The following is a 21,799-nucleotide window of genomic DNA, read 5'->3' as shown; positions in this document are numbered from 1 at the left end:
ACCACTGTATTTGCAGTTTTTGTCGCCCAGGATGGATCTTCAATTTTTCCTTCGTTACTAATGCCCAATACATTCAAGTGTCAAAACCGGCTTGCATGAGTAGGTACGCGCGAGCATTTCTCTTTACTCATTGAAAAGTACAGTAGAACCTCCAATAAGGGACACCTCCGAATAAGGGACACCTCTATTTAAGGGACATTTTTTCTGGTCCCAGTTCCTTTGAATAGGGACTTCCATGTATTTACCTCTAATTAAGGGACACTTTATTTAAGGGACAAACAAAAAACAAAAATGCAAGAAATCATGTAAAAGCACATAAGAAATAGTGAATTTACTGGAATTTAAGTTTCATTTTTCCTCTAAAAATTAATTGAGGTAAGTTTGACATAAACATATGTGAAGGAAACAAGTAATGTATTTTTAAAAAAACTTGCTGAAATTAAAATGCATAATTTGCCCTCTCAACAATTTATTCAAGTTGGTTCAAGGCCGACGAAGAGTTCAGGGCAACTAATTAGCATTGTATATAAAACTTAAGAAATTTGAACATTGTAATTCACATAGTATTACATTGTAAATTACATAACATAAAGCAAGTACATGCAATGAATTACTTCAAAATTATTTCTGTATGCTACAAAACTTTACCATTACAAATTCTTTTATTAAATTTTAATTAATAAAATAATATAAACTTAGAAATGTGAATAATTATGAACTTCATTTAACATTATGAGACATTTTCAGTATTTAATCTTAAGTGTTAATAGTTAATGTTTAATGTGATATTATACTACTAAGTACATGGCATGCATCAACTCATCCCCCTCCGAATAAGGGACACCTCTATTTAAGGAACAAAATGTCTGGTCCCATTAGTGTCCCTTATTGAGAGGTTCTACTGTATATCTTATTTTATTGGCACGTTAAAATTTGTTCATATCAGATTTTAGAAAACCGTTTTATGAATTTGCTTCTTTTTGCAAAATACTTGCCCAATCTATTTGATCTTGCGTGACATTTTTAAGCATTAATTTGAATTCCACCCTCCCCCCTCCTCCCCAGAGTTATCAATTTTTACTTTTAATGTACATTCGAATGCAAAGAAACATTGTGTATCATATTCTTCTTATAAACAAATAATGATCAAGATCAAATCATTTTTTCGTACAAAAAATGTCGTATAAAGTTTACACGTCGTAATATGATACACAATGGTTCCTTACATTCACATATATATCACATTTAAAATTCAAAATTTAAAATTCCAGAAATAAAGTGCAAATATTCGAGTAATGATGTTACATCCGTGCAATCGTTGAGTAAGCAATTTTGGTCATTTTAAATTAATCTAAATTTCGCGATCACGCTAATTTTGATCTCTAATACATTTTAATTTATAATACAGTATACAGCGTGTCCCTGTTTAACCTGAAAGACCTCTATTTTCGCAACCGTTAGTACTACTTCCAATTACCAAAATGGTCAAAATAACATGCAAAAGATATTGAAAGTTTGAAGCGAAAAAATAATTTAGTAAAAAAATACTAAATCTAACTTTTCATATGAACCCAATTCCTTTACATTGCATTTAGGGAAATCTAAAGCTGAAAAATTAATCCAAACGCAACATGTTTAACATTAGTACGACCTATATTCACCGAGATATGAAACGCAATGTTTTGTGACTTACACCACTTTACATTCACAGTCAATAGCATCTTTTGGAGGCAAATATAGCGGCTAACAAGCGTTTAAAATTACATGCGTGCAAAGAGAGCGTTTTTTCAAATTGATCGAGATTTTTTAGTGTGTTTTTACGTAGCACTGCATAACTTTTCATTTATTTCTCAATAGCAAATGAAAAATATAAATATTTTGTTTTTTTACTTCGAATACCTGTCATCCTTCTAAAAGGACTACAAGTTACTATCTCATGTTCCAATCCCGTTAAAATTTTGAACTTGAATCTGTCCTTGACTTATGGTCGCAAATGTTTCAAATTTTTGTGTTGGAATTATTTTTCAATGGAGATAATATCTTTAAATATAAGTTAGGGGACCTACAAGAAAAATACTCCCAGAAGTGAGACAAATATCCATTAGAACGAAATCCACCTAAAAAGTTCAATGACGCAGTCTGGCAATACACCCCCCCCCCCCACCCCTCCTCCCATGCCTGCATCCCTGATACATATATACGTGACACAATACGGCCTTTTGTTTTGAAGAAACCCCTCTGCTGGAAGCAACTTTTTATGTTCCGTGAGTATAGACTAATCAGCGATTTTCACTTGATATATTATAACGTTCAAGTAGTGTAAAAGAGAGAGAGAATAATGGTAAAAAAATTGGAATTTTCCATACTTTCTTTTCTGTACTCTCATTTCTTTTTGACAGACACTTTTAAGCTTCGCTTCACTTCTCTTCATCCAATTCAGACTCATCTTTAAAGGTCACGGGGCGTCCGAAATAGCTTTTTCGCATCATTTACTTTTACTTGCACTACTTCTCTTTTATGAAGTCACTCATTCTGTTTATGACAGAAAACTTTCTGTAAATTTGCTTTGTGCTTCCTTCTCGTTATATATATATTTTTTTCAAAAACTTATTGCAGGCACAAAATTTTCTTTGGGCCATAAGATAAATTTTACTCGTTTTTAGTTTTAATTTTGATAAATTGAAAACTCCCTAATTCGGACGTCCGCAATTCGGAAAGTTCTAAAAATTGGGTACGCTTTTTCAAACTTTTTATTTATTTATTTATTTTTTTTCCCAAAAAGAATTTTTTTTTTTTGGAAAAAATAAGTTTTTTTTCTTTAAAGATAAAATTGCTTTTTTTCCATCAATAAACTAAAAAAATGAGCAGAACTTTGGAAAAATATAATGGTACGGTTCCACGTGTTCTAACTTTAAGTAGATTATTAATGACTCCATTGAAAAGAAGTTATCATCATTATTATCATTATAGTGAAATTAGTGAATGTTAAACGTTTTCATCCCTTTTAAGTATAAGTTTTAGAAAATCCCCCCCCCACCCCCCATCATTGCGGCAAGAAGTTTCAGACAAAATTGGTTTGGACAATGAGTGGGAGCACCTCCAAGCGGTTTACTGAATGTATTTGTTTAACTATCTCTCATCCTTTATATAGAAGTTATGAATACTAGCTAGAAGTTATTTAATATAGAAGTCATGAAAACTATTCATGCTATTAACTAAAATTAGGCTTTTTTAAACTACTGACCGAACTAATCTGTGACATTTCGGTATTTTCTCACAGTGTGCCTCAAAAATAATCTGTTACAATTAATCGTTCATAATTCAAAATTTGAGCCTCAAAGCATTGTTTTACATCAATCTGCACTTGCTATAAAAGTGATCACTCACATTTCATCTAAAATTTCCCACAAGAGCAACCATTAATGATTCATCGTAAATTTGCCTCAGTGCAAAGTGCGTAGCGTTTCATCACTCATCATTTGTCAAAAAAGAAATCATTTGCAATTTATCCAAAATTTCTGCCTTAATGCGTTGTTTTTCATCAATCTTCTCTTCCCATCAAAAGCAATCTTACTCCACACTTGCCACCGTAATAATCATTTGCAGATCCTCGGAAATGTATGCTTTCTTGAGCTGATTGTTCTTCATCACTCTAAGCGTGGCAAAATCAGTTATTTACAATACATCGCAATCGATATCTTTATCGCTCCTTTTAGTGCGCAATTTTTCATTACTCCACAAATTCCGCAATAATCATTTACGATTCATCGTATATTTCTGCATTGTTTTTCATCACTGGACGCTTTCCACTATAATAATTTATACGATCCATCGCATACTTGTGCAGTGCTTTTCATCACTGTACACTTTCCACAATAATCATTTGCGATTCATCGTATACTGCCGTAGGCAGGTGAACGGCAGTATTTGCAGAAATAAGTTTTTGAGATATGGAGGGAGTTGAGTGTTTTGAGTGTGTTGAATTCAGTACTAACAATGGGAAATGCTGCAATTAGACGTTTTTCCGCGATTTTTTTTCAGCGGAAAATAAATAAGCAAGCTTGTACAATAAAGCTAACGTACAACAGATGACAAAAATGAAAAAATTGCATTTACTGCCTTTTACCTGCTCACGGCAATATACTTATGCATTGCTTTTCATCACTCCACACTTTCCACAATAATCATTTACTATTTATCGTACATTCGTGCATTGTTTTTCATCACTCTACGCTTCCACAATAATCACTTATCATTCATCGTACGTTGTTTTCTATCGCTCTACATTTATCTCTACACATCGCTACTACAAAAGTAATCATTTACAATTCACCTGAAACTTATAAACGCGGAAAAAACACAATAATTTGTTTGTCCGGGGATCCAGCCTCCCAGTTTTGAAAAGAAAATGCTATGCATGTTGATCCTCATTTTATCGCGGTAAATACCAGCATTTAACACAAATCTTCATAGACTCGAGTAGAAGACAAAGGACGTCCAAAGGAAGCAAGAAATATGTTCCCTAGTTTATTGTTTCTCTCGGGTTGCGTGAGCGTACGCTTGAGGAGTTTTTTCCGCTGTCTTGAGATAGCATCCCACCGGAGGAAGTGCACGTTTGTATCTTCCTGAAAAGGAAGGCATTCCCGTCAGCAATGTGGTCCAGTTATGCGACCACATTTCTTACTCTTATGGACAGCTCTGGGAATTTTTTGTGCTTTTGCAAATGCAGATGAAGAAGGTAAGAATTTGTTTAGCTGAAAGGGTTTGTGATGTGTGTTACTGCTTTAAAATCTTTTGATTGATTCGATTTGCTTTTTTTTTTCTAATGTGGTTTTGTGTTCAGAAGAGTCTAAATGTATTCTTAAGCCAGTCATTTTTTAGGACTATTTAGGTAGTCTTCAGTCAATGCAGTAGTCAGGGGTGCCCCACCCCCTAAAGAGCGATGACACTCCCTCTAAATACTATAGAGTGTTCCCTAAAAACTCCCAAAAAAATTACCATTAAAAACACGGACTTGCCCCCCTTTAAAAACTGCAAGGCGTAGTGACCCCCCCCCCCCTTTCCCTTTTCGATGGAACTTCTGCATTAGTAAACAGTTTCAAAAATATTGTAGCACGACCGTGACTAATTTTTATTTGACGTTTATCGAGTATGAGACCATTTTGTGATGGGTCGTTGTCGTGAATATGGTACGAATAATACTCGAGGCACTTGAATATTTTTAATCAAAGTTCATAATTACCAGCAATTAATAATTTTTTTATTGATTCTCCATTTAATTATGTTTAATCAAGTATCACTTGTCAATGCATAAGTAATTTATAAAAGCTTCAAAAACATTTTGCTTAAGAGTAAGAAGAAGATTACGCGTCCCAGCTTCGAATCATTACCGTAAAACCGTACAACTTTAGACCACTTTATGTGTATTTCTCTTCATAATTTCATTAATCTTTGCCAAAAAAGGTTGAGAATTTAACTATACACTACCATACATCTCAGTTGTGGAGTGACGCCTCGAAAAAATCTAAATTATGCACAAAGGGAGGGGATTTTTTTTTGTATAGTGGTATAAAGTTTGTACATGGTGGTGACAACTTTTGACCACCTCATATTTTCCTTCATATGCCCCGCTAAACCGCCCCGGTTTAAAGTTATAATGCATAGATCATTCTGTTCCAATCCCGTACACTGCAAAAAATTAAAAAAAAATGTACTCACTTTTTCCGATTTACAAATTTTTTTAAACATTGAGTCAATTTCAGGTTCTCTTAAATAAAATCAATTGTGAAAATTACAATATTTTATTCCGATATATGTATATGAATGTTAAATAGTATGAAAAGCAATTCGTGGGTACCTTCTCCTGGATTTTTTTTTTTTACATAGGCATTTTTTGTTTATCATTTTTTTTTACACGGATGTGATACAAATTTTGTCGCAATTGAGTAGATTTCTTTAATGTCGCAATATTTTTTTTTTTTTTTTTTTTTTTGTACCAAATGACAGCAGGGGAATGAGGCCAACACCAAAATTTTACCCTTTTTTTGCCTTTCTTGTTAAATTTGGTTGCTCCTGATTTCTTGGATCACCTTTTCCATCAGTTCAGGCGAATAGTTAATGTAAGTACGGCCGTCTCTATCTTCTTCTTTTTTTCCCCTGGATTCGTGTCTAAAACCAAAGAAATCCCGAAAACTAAAAAACTACTCAAGACAATACAAAATTGTTCACAAAATATTGACAAACGATAATAAAAATGGGTGGTCTAAAGTTGTAACTCGAATTCCCGTATTTTGTTTACTTCGAAACGACAAGTAATCAAAGCAACGGATTCGCCGATAAGGCTAAATCATCTTAAATACCTAAGTAATAAACTTACCTTCGGAGAATTCAATCAGCAAATATAGGTTTCGAATGAAACTTTGAGAGCTGAAGCAAAAATTTCAAAAATCCTCCCAACACAAATGAATGTTACCACGAGAATGATAACACTGGAGCTTGGGGTAAACAACATGAACCTCGCTGGACAACACTTGCGAACCTACTGATTTTTTTTTAACTAGTGGTACCCGCACGGCTTTGCCCGTAATAGAAAAATTAAAAGGTCTTTTGGTTCGCCTGTATATTTACAAATGTATGGTGAATTTTCTCGCCAATTGACTTGTACCCATGTTATGGTTCCACGTTATGATAATTTCGTATCTCGCCAATTGGCTTGTGCTCATGTTACGGGTTCCACGTTATGATAATTTCCTAAATTACTCGTCCATCTTATGATTTTTTTTGTTCTTAAAATTGTAATAGAAAAAGAACCACATCGAATTTTTGAAAAAGCGCTTCGAGGTGCACACCCCCCTGCTACAAACTAACTTTGTGCCAAATTTCATGAAAATCGGCCGAACGGTCTAGGTGCTATGCGCGTCACAGACATCCTACAGACATCCTCCGGACAGAGAGACTTTCAGCTTTATTATTAGTAAAGAAGACTTTAGCTTTGCTCCAACGGCCACTACATGGCACAAACTACCAGATTCCTTCAATGGTCTACAGTTGCAACACGGTCTAAAGTTGTACGGTTTTACTGTAGTAGTTAAAATCTGATTTAGGATTGTGCTGAGGTACAACAACAATATAAATGATCAGTTATACCACACAAAAATAAAGTTACAGCACAAGTTAAGGGAAAAACGAATTTTTTCGAAAAAAAAAAATGATTTTTATTAATGACTCACCAACATTTTCTATGTGCCACTCAATTACATACATTTCGAAGATAAAACACATAATATTAAATCGGAGAGTATCTTTAAAAATACTAAGTAGTATAACTTACGTGCTTAGTTAACTACTTCTTGAATTCTACAGTCAACAAGCAAGGTGAGGGGGGTTTTTTCTGATAGCTAATTTAAAAGTTGAGAATGTCCACTCTGTTACATTTATAAAAAGAATTATAACAAAAAGGACTGTTTCTTGAAACTGCGGAGCGAATGAGTTGGAATTGTTATTTCATTTTATGATTTCTCTGTAGTTTTATTTTTTCTTGATCATTAAAACCACTTTTGAGGCTTATTTGTCCACTCTTATTTGTCTATTATGTTACAAGGAGTGGTCAAATATTTTTAAATCCTTCATAAATTACTTATATAAACGTTTTATACTTTATCATGCCTATATAAATCGTGAATCAATCACAAATTACGCGAAAAGGAGGCGGAAATTATTAAAATTGTTAAACAAAATTTAAAAGTGTTGGATATGATTTGTACAATTTTTCTGAGAACATTATTAGATTTACGTAAAGTATATCTACTTATTGTTTTATTTTTGTTAATACATTTTTCATTAGTACACAAGTATGGGAATATTTATTCTTTTTTTTTTTGTATTTTAAGATTATACTGGGGAACAATTTGCAAAATAATTACTGTTGAGTTTGGTTTTTTGAGCTGTTTTATAGAGTTTTATAGATAACTAGGCTTGCTGATTTCAAAACTGTATTTTGTTTTCTTCTACCACGTCAAGTTTTTTCTCTACAACTTATGAGAATGTGACTACTCTTCGCAGAAATGAGCATGGATCGAGGCCCGGATCTACAAATTTTGGGCCCCTGCAACAAAATCTGTAGGACCTTTCCTCAAAGGCCATCAGTGTATATTTGCAAAGTTTATAAGTCTTACAAGGAGACGGCACGACCGTGGGGTCGGAGATTTGCGTCATTTTTTTTTTTTGTGGTGAAAGAGGACCCCTAGTACCTTACGTAGTTAAAGTAATACGACGCAATACTCAGAAAATTATGAAAAAAATCGATTTAAAGTCGCAATGGAATCTCCTAGGCGCCTTATGAATTTAAAATGTCTCGCTGTCGAGCCGCCGCGCCGCTAGCCTAGTCGGTTAAGGCGCGATTTTGTGCTCCAGAGATAGCACGATCGAATCCCACTCTGGACCTTTTTCTTTTCTCTTCCTTTTTTTTTTTTTTTTGCAATCACAACAATTAGTGGTAACGCTTTTCATCCCTATATTACTTTCTGAAATTTATTTTCGTCAAAGATAGCAAACTTTTTCATTCACTGAAAAACATTCTATATAAGGTTATAAGGGACGTGTCTGCTCATAGGTCGCCTTTGGGTCGCCCATAGCTTTTGGTCGCCAAGTTTTATCGCCAAATTGGCGACAAATTTGGCGATTTTTTTTTGAGCAATCACGATTGCTTATTGCTTTCATTTGACTGTTTTTGATGTCCTATCATTTTATTTTCCCACCGTCACCCTCTGCACCATCACCGTGGACAGGCGGGCTCCTCACGATGCTGCACCTATAGCGAAAGCCGTCTCCAGGTTGCATCCATGTCCTACACACACGCGCATACATACACAACTACACACACACACGCGCACATACACACACACAAACACATACACCTATACACCTACACACACATACACCTACACACACAAACACATACACACACAAACACATACACACACAAACACATACACACACAAACACACACGCATTCATACACACACATACACACAACTACCCACACATTCATGCCTGCACACAAACACAAACACATATGCCGACATACACATACGCATACATACACACACACATACACATATCCCCCCACACTTATGCCAGCACACAGACACAAACACACATACCCCGTACACACAAACACCCCCCACACACACACAAACACACATGCCTACATACACACACTCGTGATTGCGAAAAACATAATTTGAATTCAAGATGTCAAAATTCAAATTAATTTTTCTTTTTTTTTTTTAAATTTATTTATTTATTTATTTATTTTTTTTTTCAAATCTGACTTCAATTTGGCCACTGTTGGTGATATTTAGAGAGTAAACTATTTAATCGCATCAAAACTGCCAATAATGAGAAAATGACATTCAAGTGGAGTAAAAGGAAGTCATGTGATGCACACATCAGCTCGTTTACATAGCCATCTTTACAAACTTTCCGAAAAATCTTGTTGCAGTCAGTGATTTACAGAGTGATCGATTTCACCAAGTTTTGGAGGTCATGGAGACACGATATCAAGGTAGATTGGATGCGTATATAATGACTGACTGTTGCTGGGGCATCAAGCGAGAATGTCCGCGGATTAAACACTCCAGAAAAACTATACGTGAAAACTTTTACTTTAATATGTATAAATACACAATTTTATTTGCGGTAACTATTAAAGTCTTTGTATGAATAAAATTGTTTATTGTAAACTGCATTTGGTGAGTTTTTACTTTTTTTACCTTATATGCATAATTTGTATGACTTCTGAGGGTATCCTGTAGTTTGAAAAGTTGACACGAAAGACAAAAACCATCTTATAATCATAATAACTCAATGAAAATTAACTTAAAAAGACTAAAAAAGAGTGAAATAAAAAATAATTATTGAATAAAAACAAAAAACTCTGCTGCGGAAAAACTGAAAAGACTAAAAAGAAAAAAATATTAATCCAGTAGTTTAAAATGTTGTTTAGTACTACTGAATGACTTCACCATTGCAATGGTTTTATAATCGATACACACATAAGACAAATTATAAATTCAAAAGCAGACTGGAAGGATCAACAGTCGGGGCCCATTCCTTTTTAACCAATCAAGGAACCCCGTAAAATTTAAATGGGCCCCGACTGTTGATCCTTCTATTCTGCTTTTCAATTTATGATTTGTCTTATGTGTGTATCGATTATAAAACTATTGCAATGGTGAAGTTATTCAGTAGTACTAAGTAATATTCTAAACTACTGGGTTTATATTTTTTTCTTTTTAGTGTTTTTAGTTTTTCCACAGTCGGGGTTTTTTGTTCTTTTTTAATAATTATTTTTTTGGTTAGATGAGAGCAGAAAGAGAGGTTACATGGCTTTTCTCGAAAGTTTTTCTAAAGTGAAGTCCTAAAATTGCAAATTTAAAATTATCTTAGGTGCCATTGGAAAGAGTGTGGAAGTCAGAGAACCCGCATCTGAAAACATTGCCAGTTTATGATGTTTGCTATTTCTGTCGTAAATAACTTGCTTTGGTTTTAGTTTCAGAATGGAATGCGAGTCTATCCAACGTGAGGTACCTATCTGAAACTGAAGACACAAGAAGCGTTTTTCAATTAGGTCACATGATTCAATGCCAAACAGGTTGCGACCCTCTCCGTTACCGAAGATACGGATGCTTCTGCGGATTCAGAGGCGCTGGAAGCCCCGTGGATTTTATTGATAAGTAATGTGGTGTTTCCTTATTCATATGGAAATCAAAACTGCAGTAAAACGCATAATTGAAGAGAAAGCAGCTAAATGAGGCATTATTTTTCCATTTTTTTACGGTTTTAGGAAATAAAAAAAAATGAAATTTTTGAATGTTTTAATTTCATGAAATATAATTTCCTTGCATGCTTGACATGTCTTTGACTTGAAAAAGCAACCGGGACTATCTCTTTCTTGTATCAAAAGGTGAAATTCCTTTTTTTAGACCAGAATGTGAACCTAATTTAAAATTTGTAAAAATGGTGCAACCTCCTTTTTCTCTAAGCCTTAATATTCCCGCTGTAGGACAAATATAACGATGAACTTCCTTGAAAACATCTTTTGTTTCATTTCATTTTTTATATCAGTTTCAGACACATAATTTGTTCCAGTACACAAGTCAAATTCACAATCAATTTATTGACTCAATCCACCTTTTTTTTCCACTTAAAAAACTAACCTAGGGCCTTTAAACGTTCGATTTTTTAAGAAAATTAATTATTTCTAATTTTAAATGCTTTTCCCGCTATTCAGACACAGATCAATTAATTATAAGGATGGACTTGACACCCCACGCTCTTCCACACCAACTGTAGTGCTAGTTTGCCAGTTAGGTGGCTCTCTGGAGACAGCTCAGTCTTTGTGATTCACACAATAAGCCGAGCACCTCCTGATCCAGCACCCTCATAAGCATTGCTCTGCAATGGGAACATAGAGGACAATGTGACCACGACAAATTCAAAACGTGTATCAAAAACCATTAGCGTAGAGGAGGGTCTTTGCCTGATCATCAGAATAAAGCTCACGACCCTTTGGCCAAGATTTTGGTTTATAAATGACCACACTACCTTGGGCCCCAAAAGAACTTGCGCGTCCTCTGTAAAACCACGCTGCAAGAATGAAAGCGAATCTTGTGATTACGAACGAAGAGGGGGGAGGAAATACACAGTGAATCTCTAACACAGTTGTAGCGAGTGCAGGGCTTAGCTTGCCCTTTATCCGCTTTGGTTCGTTGAAGATTTAGTGAACTCGTCTGATTAATTTTAAGAGCTTTTATTTACACACATTCACTAATTTTCTGTACAATATATACACAAGAATCAGCATAAAGCATAACGCACAACATGAAACAGATCAACTACCGGTCAGAGCCAGCGCACAACACCGCTGCTCTCTCTCAGACCTCAGTCATCTCTCTCCCCAAACATCCCTTCGCTCCTCCGCACCCAAGCACCAGGCTGAAGTAATCGTGCGACCAGGAGAGAGGGGTCGAGAAATGTCTCTGTTGGGGTGCTGGACACTACAACAGTGAAATTAAATAACCTGTGTTTAACGAAAATTGGGAGGAGTATCACTCTTAGAAAATCATTTGGCTGAACGGTAAATATTCAGTTCGCCAAATGTTCACGCAATAGTAATCTAAAGAGCTGTTATATTGACAGCTAAAAGTAACCATAATGCTCAAATCTAGTATTATCTTTACTCCTTATCATTGACCTATTTCACAAATTACTAGGATTACCATTTCCTTGATATGTTTAATTTAAGACATTTAGGTGCGAGTGATGACATCCATTTAGATTTGTCTTTGATTATCGCATTTTATCATTTGCTACGTTTTCCAATAAGACCAATTCCAACTTCTTTCACAACAGCAACTACGTGCATTAGGGCCATCATCAGCTTGAAATTTGCTTTATATTGCTCTTGAGAAAGTAATGAAACCTCAAAATACCAGAACTAAGAAACTACGTCAATACTTTCGATAATGTTTTTGATACCAACTCTGATGATATCTAAAACTTTTGCGTAAATTGTTGATGTAATTAAAAAAAAGTTGTAGTTTAGAGCTTCAATTTCAACAGTTTTTGATTACGAAATGTTAAAAACAGTTGGATACTCATTACAAATGTCAAATTTTAAAGAAATGAATAAAGAGTGGAAAGACTAATCCCAAATTATGTAACATTTTAGACAAAAGGTAAGAAAATTCTTAAATATCTTTTCTTTTAAGTGCAAGGACTTTCCTTCCTGTTCATACGAAAAAGATTTTCGAACCTAAGTCTACCTAAATGATTGAAGTTCTATTTCTAAAAGAACTTGACTTTTTCAATGGCCAGTGAGTTAGTCTAACTTTAATGAACCAAGTCTCATTTTTAATGAACATTCTCGCGACTAATGATGAGAATAATTAGAAAACTAGTCCATGAAAGAATTTATTTAGTAAAGAAGACTCATAAGGCTCCCAGCAAAAAAAAGTGACGCAACTAAAAAAAATACCGATCCGTTTTCTTAGTCTAAATGATTGTCTAAAAACTTAGAAGTTTGAAAGTTTTCTTCTATGTTATGCAGAGTGGATCCGGAAATCTTTGAAGGAGGGAGCTGTTGTTTACCTTACCTCTTACAAGGTACAAATTGCCTTTTTGAAACTTTAATTTCGATAACTTTCCGGAAGGGAGATTCGAACCCCTTTCATTTCCTTAACGTTAACAAAGATGGCCTACACTTTCATTTTAGGACTTCAGTTCGGAAAAATTACCAATGCAGAGTCCCTCATGGGAGTGCCAATCGCCCACACCGCCATTCCCTTGGTTCCGTCCTTAGTTCTGAAATACTAAGTTAATGATATGTCGCCATTGGTTATATCGTTTATTCGTCACCAAGCAACAGTTATCTAAACAAACTTTGTGAGTTGTCGAGCACTGAATTTAGATTTCAAATCAAAAGAATGGTTCGCTTTTTCAAACTTTTGAGTTGTGTCACTTCTGTGGCCGGGGTGCGATATGTTTAAAGACACTGAGAATTCGGGACCCTATAACACTGCCATGCTAAGTTCCGATGCCTTATCTGAACTTTTTAACAAAATTGAGTCATTATCACCAAAAGGTTCTTTGTAACGTATTTTGCTTAAATACAGCGTAACCACGGGAACTGGGCGTTTTGGAAAAGAACAGTAGTCATGTGGTTTTTACGAAACAGTTATTTTACGATACAAAACTCTTTTGAATTATATGCCATTTCAAATGTAGATTAATATGTAAGATAATGTTAGACAATTACTATTCTATTTGAACTATATGATGCTCCATTCTATGAATTTTTTTTAAAAAATTAAAACTTCCCATTAGTAAATACGTGTTTACACTAATAGTCCAAAAATTCAGGAACGCAGAAAGATATTCTGCCGTTGAAAGTATAACCAATAATGGGTTACAGAGTCACTAGAAGAATCGCGCGTTTGATTCCCCCCACCCCTTAAAACACCATTAAAATTTTGAGATTTGAACTTCTTTTCAATCTTTATTTTCAGTGAAAATCAAATAAACATGTTGCTATTGTCCTCGTATCCCTTGAAGAAAATCCAATACAGTCAAGCCCGCTCTTTAGAATATCGGTTAAAAGAATATTGCGCTTAATATAATAAATTTCCATTGTACCAAACCGTTGTAACTAGTGATTTTGATCCCGGTTAATGGAATATCCCGCTTATTAGAATACTTTTTTATGGCAAATGGCTATTCCATTAAGCGGGTTCGATTATATTATGATAAAAGTGGATAATTTGGGCATGTTTGCACAAAAAAAACTAAAGTAAAGTAGATGCCAAAATGCAAAAAATAAGAAAAATGATGAAATTAGTAAATAAAAGAAAAAAAAAACAATTAAGGCAGTGAGTGCCAAAGGGTGTGATTGGACATTTTCAAGTTTTGAATAAAACGCGTTTAAAGATGCAGTCCTAGGTAGACTTTCATTGAAAGGTTCTTCTAAATCATGCTGTATAACAGCACCTACCAGGACTACTCGTACCATCTCTTGCCCCAAGACAGAGGAGAGGTTCACCTACCATTTGTACTGGTTATTTCCAAATTTTTAATCTTGAAACTTACATCCCTTTGCACTGCCTTTTGTAGCCCTTTCCACTACACTGTCTCAATTGTAGATACTGCCTTTTACCTGCCCAGGGTAGTATTATTTTGAGTTAGACACTGCTTCGCCAATTAATGTTTGCTTTGTTTTCAGTTGCTGTCTGAGCCATGATTGGTGCTACTCCCGCCTGGCATGTCCCCCCTTTATGCTATACATAATTAGATATGCTTGGCTTTGCAGAGGTCGTGGTAACGCACAATGTAGTGAGTATATCATATTCCATAATATTAGCTATCCAGAAATAAATATTATGTTGATAAGGTACCATTAAAGAAAGATCATCATTTTTACGTCAATAACGCGGTGCTCACTAAATTTTTTTCCCGGTGGCTACATTACTTGTTGCATAACAATAAATCAAATTTAAAACGACTTATTTGGCTGATTGAATATTTGACCAAAATTAATAATGTTAAAAGGGAATTGGTACTTTTTTTTTTCATTTTTAAAGATTTACACGTATGTCATGTTCATATTACTGAAAGTAATTATTAAATAGCAATTATCGCATGACAAACAAAGAAAAAATCATTTGAAAATTTAAAATTTGTTTGCTTTTTTTAATTGAGGAATTTGAAATTCCGTTATTTTGTAATCAACATTTTTTTTTTTTTTTACACTCACAACAGTGTACTCTGATGTGCACTTTTGGGGATAAATTTTGCAAGTAATGAATTAGTTTTTAAAAGAAATTAAAAAGTTGTCAAAAGAATCAAAAAGTTTACATAGATGATTAGACGTATAAAAGAACATGATTTCTACTCCTGCTTCCTTTTAAATATTTAATCTCTGGAAGGTATAGAGAACCGATCCTTAATTCTGTTAAGCAGATTGTTATTGAACTCACAAAGAATTTTCAAGTTCTTTGATGAATCTGCCTTAAAGTTTTAGTGTTTTACATTTTGCGATTTTGTAAAAATAAAATAATAGTAAAAAAGATAAAACTGAGAAAACAGTGTTTAAAGAATACAAAACTATTAGAAAATCAGTGCAGTTTAAGTATTTGAAATCCTTTTTACTACACTGATATCAGATCAGGTTTCTTCAAACTTTTCTAAATAGTCCTAAAAGTGTTAAGCGACATTCTGAGCAAAGAATTGAGAAATGGATTTCATTGAGTTTTGCCATTTGGGAGCTACTAAATTCCCTTAATGTTTGATTAATTCATATTTATTTCCTAGTCTTACCGTTATTATACCACTTCTGTGTATAGGAAAATACATTGCAAATTTTCCAAGGGGATGTGGTTGCCAACTTCTTGTTAACCTTAAGGTATTCAAGGGCTACTCTACACTATTTCGTTCGTCAATAAAAATTTAAGACGGGTTGCTAACATGCAACCTAATTTTAATACACACATGAGCCGACTGATTTTTCTTTCACTCTAGAAAAAGCAGTTAAAATCTTTCGTATTTCTCTGCATTTTATATTTTGGAAAAAAAATCGTAGCTTTAATATATAACACTAGGCACAGAAATATGGATTATTAAGCGATGTATATATTTTTCTGGGAATAATAAGTATAGAAACTATTAACAGTTAACTGGCAAGGACGAAGTTTCAAGCCTCATGCCTTTAAAAAACGCAAACATTTATTCATTAAAATCACTAAAACATCTTTAAAACTACCTGAAGTATAATAAGTATTACAGACATCACATGTCTAAGGTTAACTAGAAACAATTTTTTGAATGCAAAAAATATTTTTTTTAATAAGTTCATGCAGGAATAGAAATTCGAAAAAAAGCGAAACACTGTCGTAAAAACCGAGATTTTTGTCGTAAATCCAAAAGATCTTTGATTCTGTCGGGTATCTTTTCATCTATGCGTTTTTTTACCAGCTCTGAAAAACTGTTCTTTGTAACGCTAAAACGTGTTTGTAATTCTTATTGATATTTATGCAATTTTGACGTTGTTTTTATGGTTTTAACTAATTGTACTTAAGAGTAAACATTTTCCATGCACATGTTACAGTGAAAGTCCGAGATCTGATTAATGTCGGCATTATCCGGTGGATATCAACCTTCACATACCAAAGACATCGACGTAAGTCCTAATATTTTCGGTGCATCACCGGTGAAAGTCGACATTCCCCAACTTTGGTAACACATACATTCATTGTTTAAGAAGATCAACAAAATAAGTGAATCATAAGAGTTTAATGTTTCAAAGGTTTTGAAGTTAGTGCAGTTCAACATTAAAATGACAAAGTGTAAAATCCAAAAATCAAAAGTAATTTCCTTATTCATGTTACATACTTATGTGATAATTATCTCAAAATAAGTTGAATAGTTTTTGTTTTGTTTTGTTTTTAAGAACCCTTCTACATTTTAATATCTGAATTTAGCATTGAAGAAAAATCTTGATTACCAAGAAGTAACTTGTTATGATCAAACTCGGCAACTACATTGTTAATATTTCAAATATTATTTGTATCGGAAACTCGGACATTGAAGTCCTGTCTGCTAAATCGTTTTTCATCACAATAGCAAAACCATACAATTTATCAGAAAATATACTGCTTCTCCATAACCGAAAACTTATTAAAAAGTTTCAAGCAAAATTCTTGGCTGAAACTTCGGCCAAAGTTCAGCACTTCTGAACGTGTTTCAAGATTCTGCACACTTAAAGTAGCAATTTCTCTACCTAGCCAGATGTGATTGATTCCAAAAAAAAAAAAAAAAAAAAAGTTGGAATTAGAATGATTACTAATGAAATCAAACAAATTTCAGATGGTGTTTGAGATTTTGCATCCTTTAAATACACAGTAGTAGTTTCTATTCATAGTCGGTAGCTTTAATTAGGGAAGAAGGGATTAGTAAATGTTTTGATCGTTTCTTAGAATGTTCACTAATAATTCATTCTTCACTAAAGAAATCTTCTGGTTGGATATAAATATTATTACATATTTTAAGCGTGTAAAGTCTGAAAACATATTCTAAAGTTGAACTTTGACGTCGCCCCCCCCCTCCCTTTCTTTCCTTTTTTTTTAATTTAATGGTCCATTCTTGTACCAAGATGTGGAAAGGTAAAGGGAACTAACTCATTTCAAGCACCTGAGAAAAACCAATGCGTACTTGAGATTACAATTAAAATAAGTGTTATGTTTCCCGTTCATTTCATCATGTCATAGCAATGTAGTAGAGCGTTACGATTAGATGGTATGTTTAACCACATGAAATGTTTGTAACTTTTGTTCTGTTTATGGTTTTTTAACAATTGGAGCCAGCTAGTAGCACCAGTAGTCTAGTATCACCAGTTTATCAGCTTAAAAGCTTTGCTAAACAGCCGTAATGTAATAAGTTAGTGATCGCTAAAATAAGGAAAGATTGTATCTTTGAACGACACTTAGGTTGAGAACACTTCAAAAGATCGTGAATAAACGCAAAAATGATTTAATGAATAAATTTTGAACTAACGTTAATATGGTTTTTTTTTTTTTTTTTACTGTGCTTTCTTATTCTCTGTTATATGGAAGGTGTTTACACACTTTTAAGACGATTTTGGAGCATTTTTTTTAATGCTTGAAATGTAAAAATTACATTTTGTAATGCTTAATTTGATCTTGTTTCTGGTCTATAAATCTATACCTTGATTTCCATGATAGTAGAGCTTTCATGACTTTTCTAGAGGTGTCGTTTGACTATCCTGTTCCACAACTTTCGTAAGTATCAATGTCATTGGGTTTACTTTTAGAGAGAGCTCTTTCAACTGATCAAAAGCACAATAGTCCATAAAAAATACATCAGGGGACTGTTCAGGAATATGTTATTATTTACATTCTCGAATTAAAGATTGGACATTTTTACTCTTCCCTTGCGATGGTAAATGAACCGACAGTAAACTCCCGATTATTCACAGAATAGAATGGCACGAGTGCCGCGGACAATAAAAGTCTCGAATAAATCGCAAAAAGAGTAAAATGAGGGACAAATAGGTAAAAAGGGTCCTTCCTCAAAAACTTAGCTGTATTGATTCATAATACTTTCTGCAAACAATGAAAATATATACAGTACAGTTAAAATGTTTTGTATTTTCACACAATAGAACTTACACATCAATATAGAACAAGTGTATGTATGATGAAGAAAGCACAATAAATAAATAAATAAATAAAACCAAACTGAATTTAAGTTTTCAATTTTTCGACAAAAAAACAGCCATTGGTATCTGCTTTTTACTGCGAAAATACATGTTCCTGATTGTTAATAAAATCGCGGATATTCGCTCGTTGATATTCTTGAAGAGAAAGATAGAGAACATTACTTTTGTTAGCTGTTTTGTTTTAAGTTGTAAATTTCGATTTATTATTTTATTTACTGTTGCTACAAAAGGGTTTAGAGATTGATTTCTGCATCGGTAGAATTTTCCTTCTTACCAGTGATCTCACTTTGGAAATATTTAAAACAGTACGTACCTCCTTCGGGTATTCATTTGGAGTCTTCTTTCCATATAGAAAAGCTGATCGACCGGATTTTCTGTAGAAAACGTATCCTTCTATTCAGCGCTCGTTTACATGCGACAATTAGAAAAATCAAAAATTTTCGATTCGATTCGATTCCGAGTCACAACTGACTACAACTGCATTTATGTCGAGGACTGCATACTAAGTGCCTTGCCTCCATTATTTTTTTATACCGATAGATGGCAGCACTATCACCGAATCGAAAAGTTAATGAGAATTTAGAACTAGATCAGGAGCTAATAGCTACCTGGTGCTAGCACCCCCAGAGGTATCGTTTCACTTGGAGGACATTGAGACCACGAGCATATTTAACGTCGCCCAGTCCCCTTTAATGACGACGGTGGATCTTCGACCATCGAAGCTCGAACTCAGGACCCTCTCGCCCCGAATCCGACACCGATCGGGCTACCACGGCCCGATCAAAAGCCCAAATAAGCCCAAATAAAAAATTTTAATGTAGCAAACAATAGTAAATAATTGCTAATTATAAACTGTTGCCAGCTTTCCCTTCTCGAAAATATTTTCTTGTCGTTAATCCTACATCGAAATCGATCTAAAAATGTGCAACCACCCTTTGTATTTTGCTTAATTCGTTTTAGCTAACAGTAGCAGAAAAAAATGTCGCTTAGTCTTTTTTTTTTTAAAGAAGTTCATTGTAATAAATTAAAAATAAACTTTTTGAAGAAATTTTAATTCAAAATTTTCTCATACTTCTTTCTCAGCTGGAGGAAATTACGCCAATGCAGTCTTCAACCGTTGCGCCTTCCAGTTGTGTGAATGCGACAGAGTGTTCGCCAAGTGTATCAGCCATTCTTCTTGTCCACAGAAGAAAGCCGTTTGCTGGTCAAATCCGTTCATTGCCATCGCCAACATCCTTGCGTCATTTACCTGATGTCCATGAAGAAATGCATCTTACAACCAGTCTACAATTGTGGCCACATCTGATACACGAACTGTTTTTATTGAGTGTTGAATGCCAACTGCATTGATATATAAAAAGCTGTGCAATCGAACAGTGCAGACAGTAATGCAGCTAGAATGCTTGCTTGAAATCATGAATCCCCCCATGATTACACGAGCAATATGGCATAAAATCATCGTCGCCAAATGAAATACTTGGACATTTTTGTTTACTATGTTTGACTATTTGGTTAAAAAGCGTAATGTATTTGTGACGGAATAAAAGTCTGTTTTATTTTTATTAATTTCAAATGATAATGAAGAAATACAACTGTTCACTGAAAACTGCAGTTTTGACTGCAAGAAATTGATGCATGAAAATACTGAAGTTCATGGCAATGTATTGATTTCTGTATGATTTTCCTTAGCACTTTAGCTTTGTTAATGAAATTTTATACGGTCTAAAAAAAAAAAAAAAACACGGCAATAAGCAAATAATCAAAAATTGCGTTGCAGATACTGCTTGGACCAAGAACGCTATGAATCAATAATGTTAACTCGTAACAGTTGAGGTGATAAAGTAGGACGTAACAGGGGACGTGAGGTCTCAGAGACCGCTCCATTTAGAATTTTTTTTAAAAATCGTGTAATTAAAATACATTCCTGTAATTTCTCTTAGATGCTCTTTGAACTTTTATTAGCACGGGGGAAAATTTTCATTTTTGAATTTTGAATCGAAATATACCAAGGAAATTTCGCTCGAGATTTTTCGAGAAAAACATATGCTGCAGTAAATTACTAACTGCTCGTAATAAAAATGAATGAATTATTTGTTAATGATTTCATTGTTGTTCTTTAATATACACAGAACATTTTAGTACCAGTAATTGATTATATCACGTAACGGAAACATTATTTTTGCGTTGTATTTCGAGAAATAATTCAGCCTTCATTGTCTCTATAACATCGTTGCGTAGCGTTTGTGAACATCTCAAACAACTCTCAACCTCATCTAGAATATTTTGCATCTATTCGGCATAACGCAGGTGTAATAAATTAACCTATATCCGCGATTTTAACGTTAAGAGCGATGTCTACTATTGCCGAAAATTGTAACACTGAAGGGGAGGTGCGGTCTCACAGACCGCTTCTAATGAATGCAATGAAATTCAAACCAGATGTACTTGCCTAAAGATACTGATAAGCAAGGGAGGTGTTCAAGGTCACAAAACAAAAAGCTATTGGGAAAAACCATTCAATCAGACTGAAATTGAAATAGGGTCTGTGAGGGTTTGAGCGGTCTGTGAGACTGCACCTCTCTGGTTAAGTTTTAACTAGATTAGCAATTTTAAACGTCGTTGCTTTTCCTGGTATTCTTGACTTGAAAGATTGAGACTACTTTGGTGTTCATATCAAAACCTGGCAGAGGCGGCGATTGAAACTAAAAGTGGGGGAGGAGGGAAAAAACGGCAACTAAAAGCAATATGACCTTTAGCGGCAGCAAAAAAATGAAAAAAAAAATAATAATTAATTTGAATTTTGACATCTGGAATTCAAATTATGTTTTTTCGCAATCACGAGTGTGTGTGTGTGTATGTAGGCGTGTGTGTTTGTGTCTGTGTGCAGGTATGAGTGTGTGGGTAGTTGTGTGTATAAGTGTTTGTGGTAGGAGAGAGGGAATGTGTATGTGTATGTAGGCATATGTGTTTGTGTGTGTGTGCAGGCATGAGTGTGTGGGTAGTTGTGTG

General features: G+C 34.2%; 1 protein-coding gene across 1 annotated transcript; it reads left to right on the top strand.

Annotated features, from left to right (window-relative positions):
- Positions 1–4,632: 4,632 nt before the first annotated feature.
- LOC129233377 (acidic phospholipase A2 CM-II-like) lies at positions 4,633–20,125 on the top strand. Its single transcript, XM_054867413.1, has 4 exons — positions 4,633–4,738; positions 10,553–10,736; positions 14,780–14,889; positions 19,874–20,125. Exons 1-4 carry the CDS (start codon positions 4,666–4,668, stop codon positions 20,041–20,043), a joined length of 537 nt encoding a protein of 178 aa, XP_054723388.1. The 5' UTR covers positions 4,633–4,665; the 3' UTR covers positions 20,044–20,125.
- Positions 20,126–21,799: the final 1,674 nt, after the last annotated feature.

The sequence above is a fragment of the Uloborus diversus genome, unplaced genomic scaffold, assembly GCF_026930045.1.
Source record: "Uloborus diversus isolate 005 unplaced genomic scaffold, Udiv.v.3.1 scaffold_364, whole genome shotgun sequence".
NCBI lineage: Eukaryota > Metazoa > Arthropoda > Arachnida > Araneae > Uloboridae > Uloborus > Uloborus diversus.
Note: the sequence above shows the minus strand (reverse complement) of the source record. Positions and strands in the feature narration are given on the sequence as shown.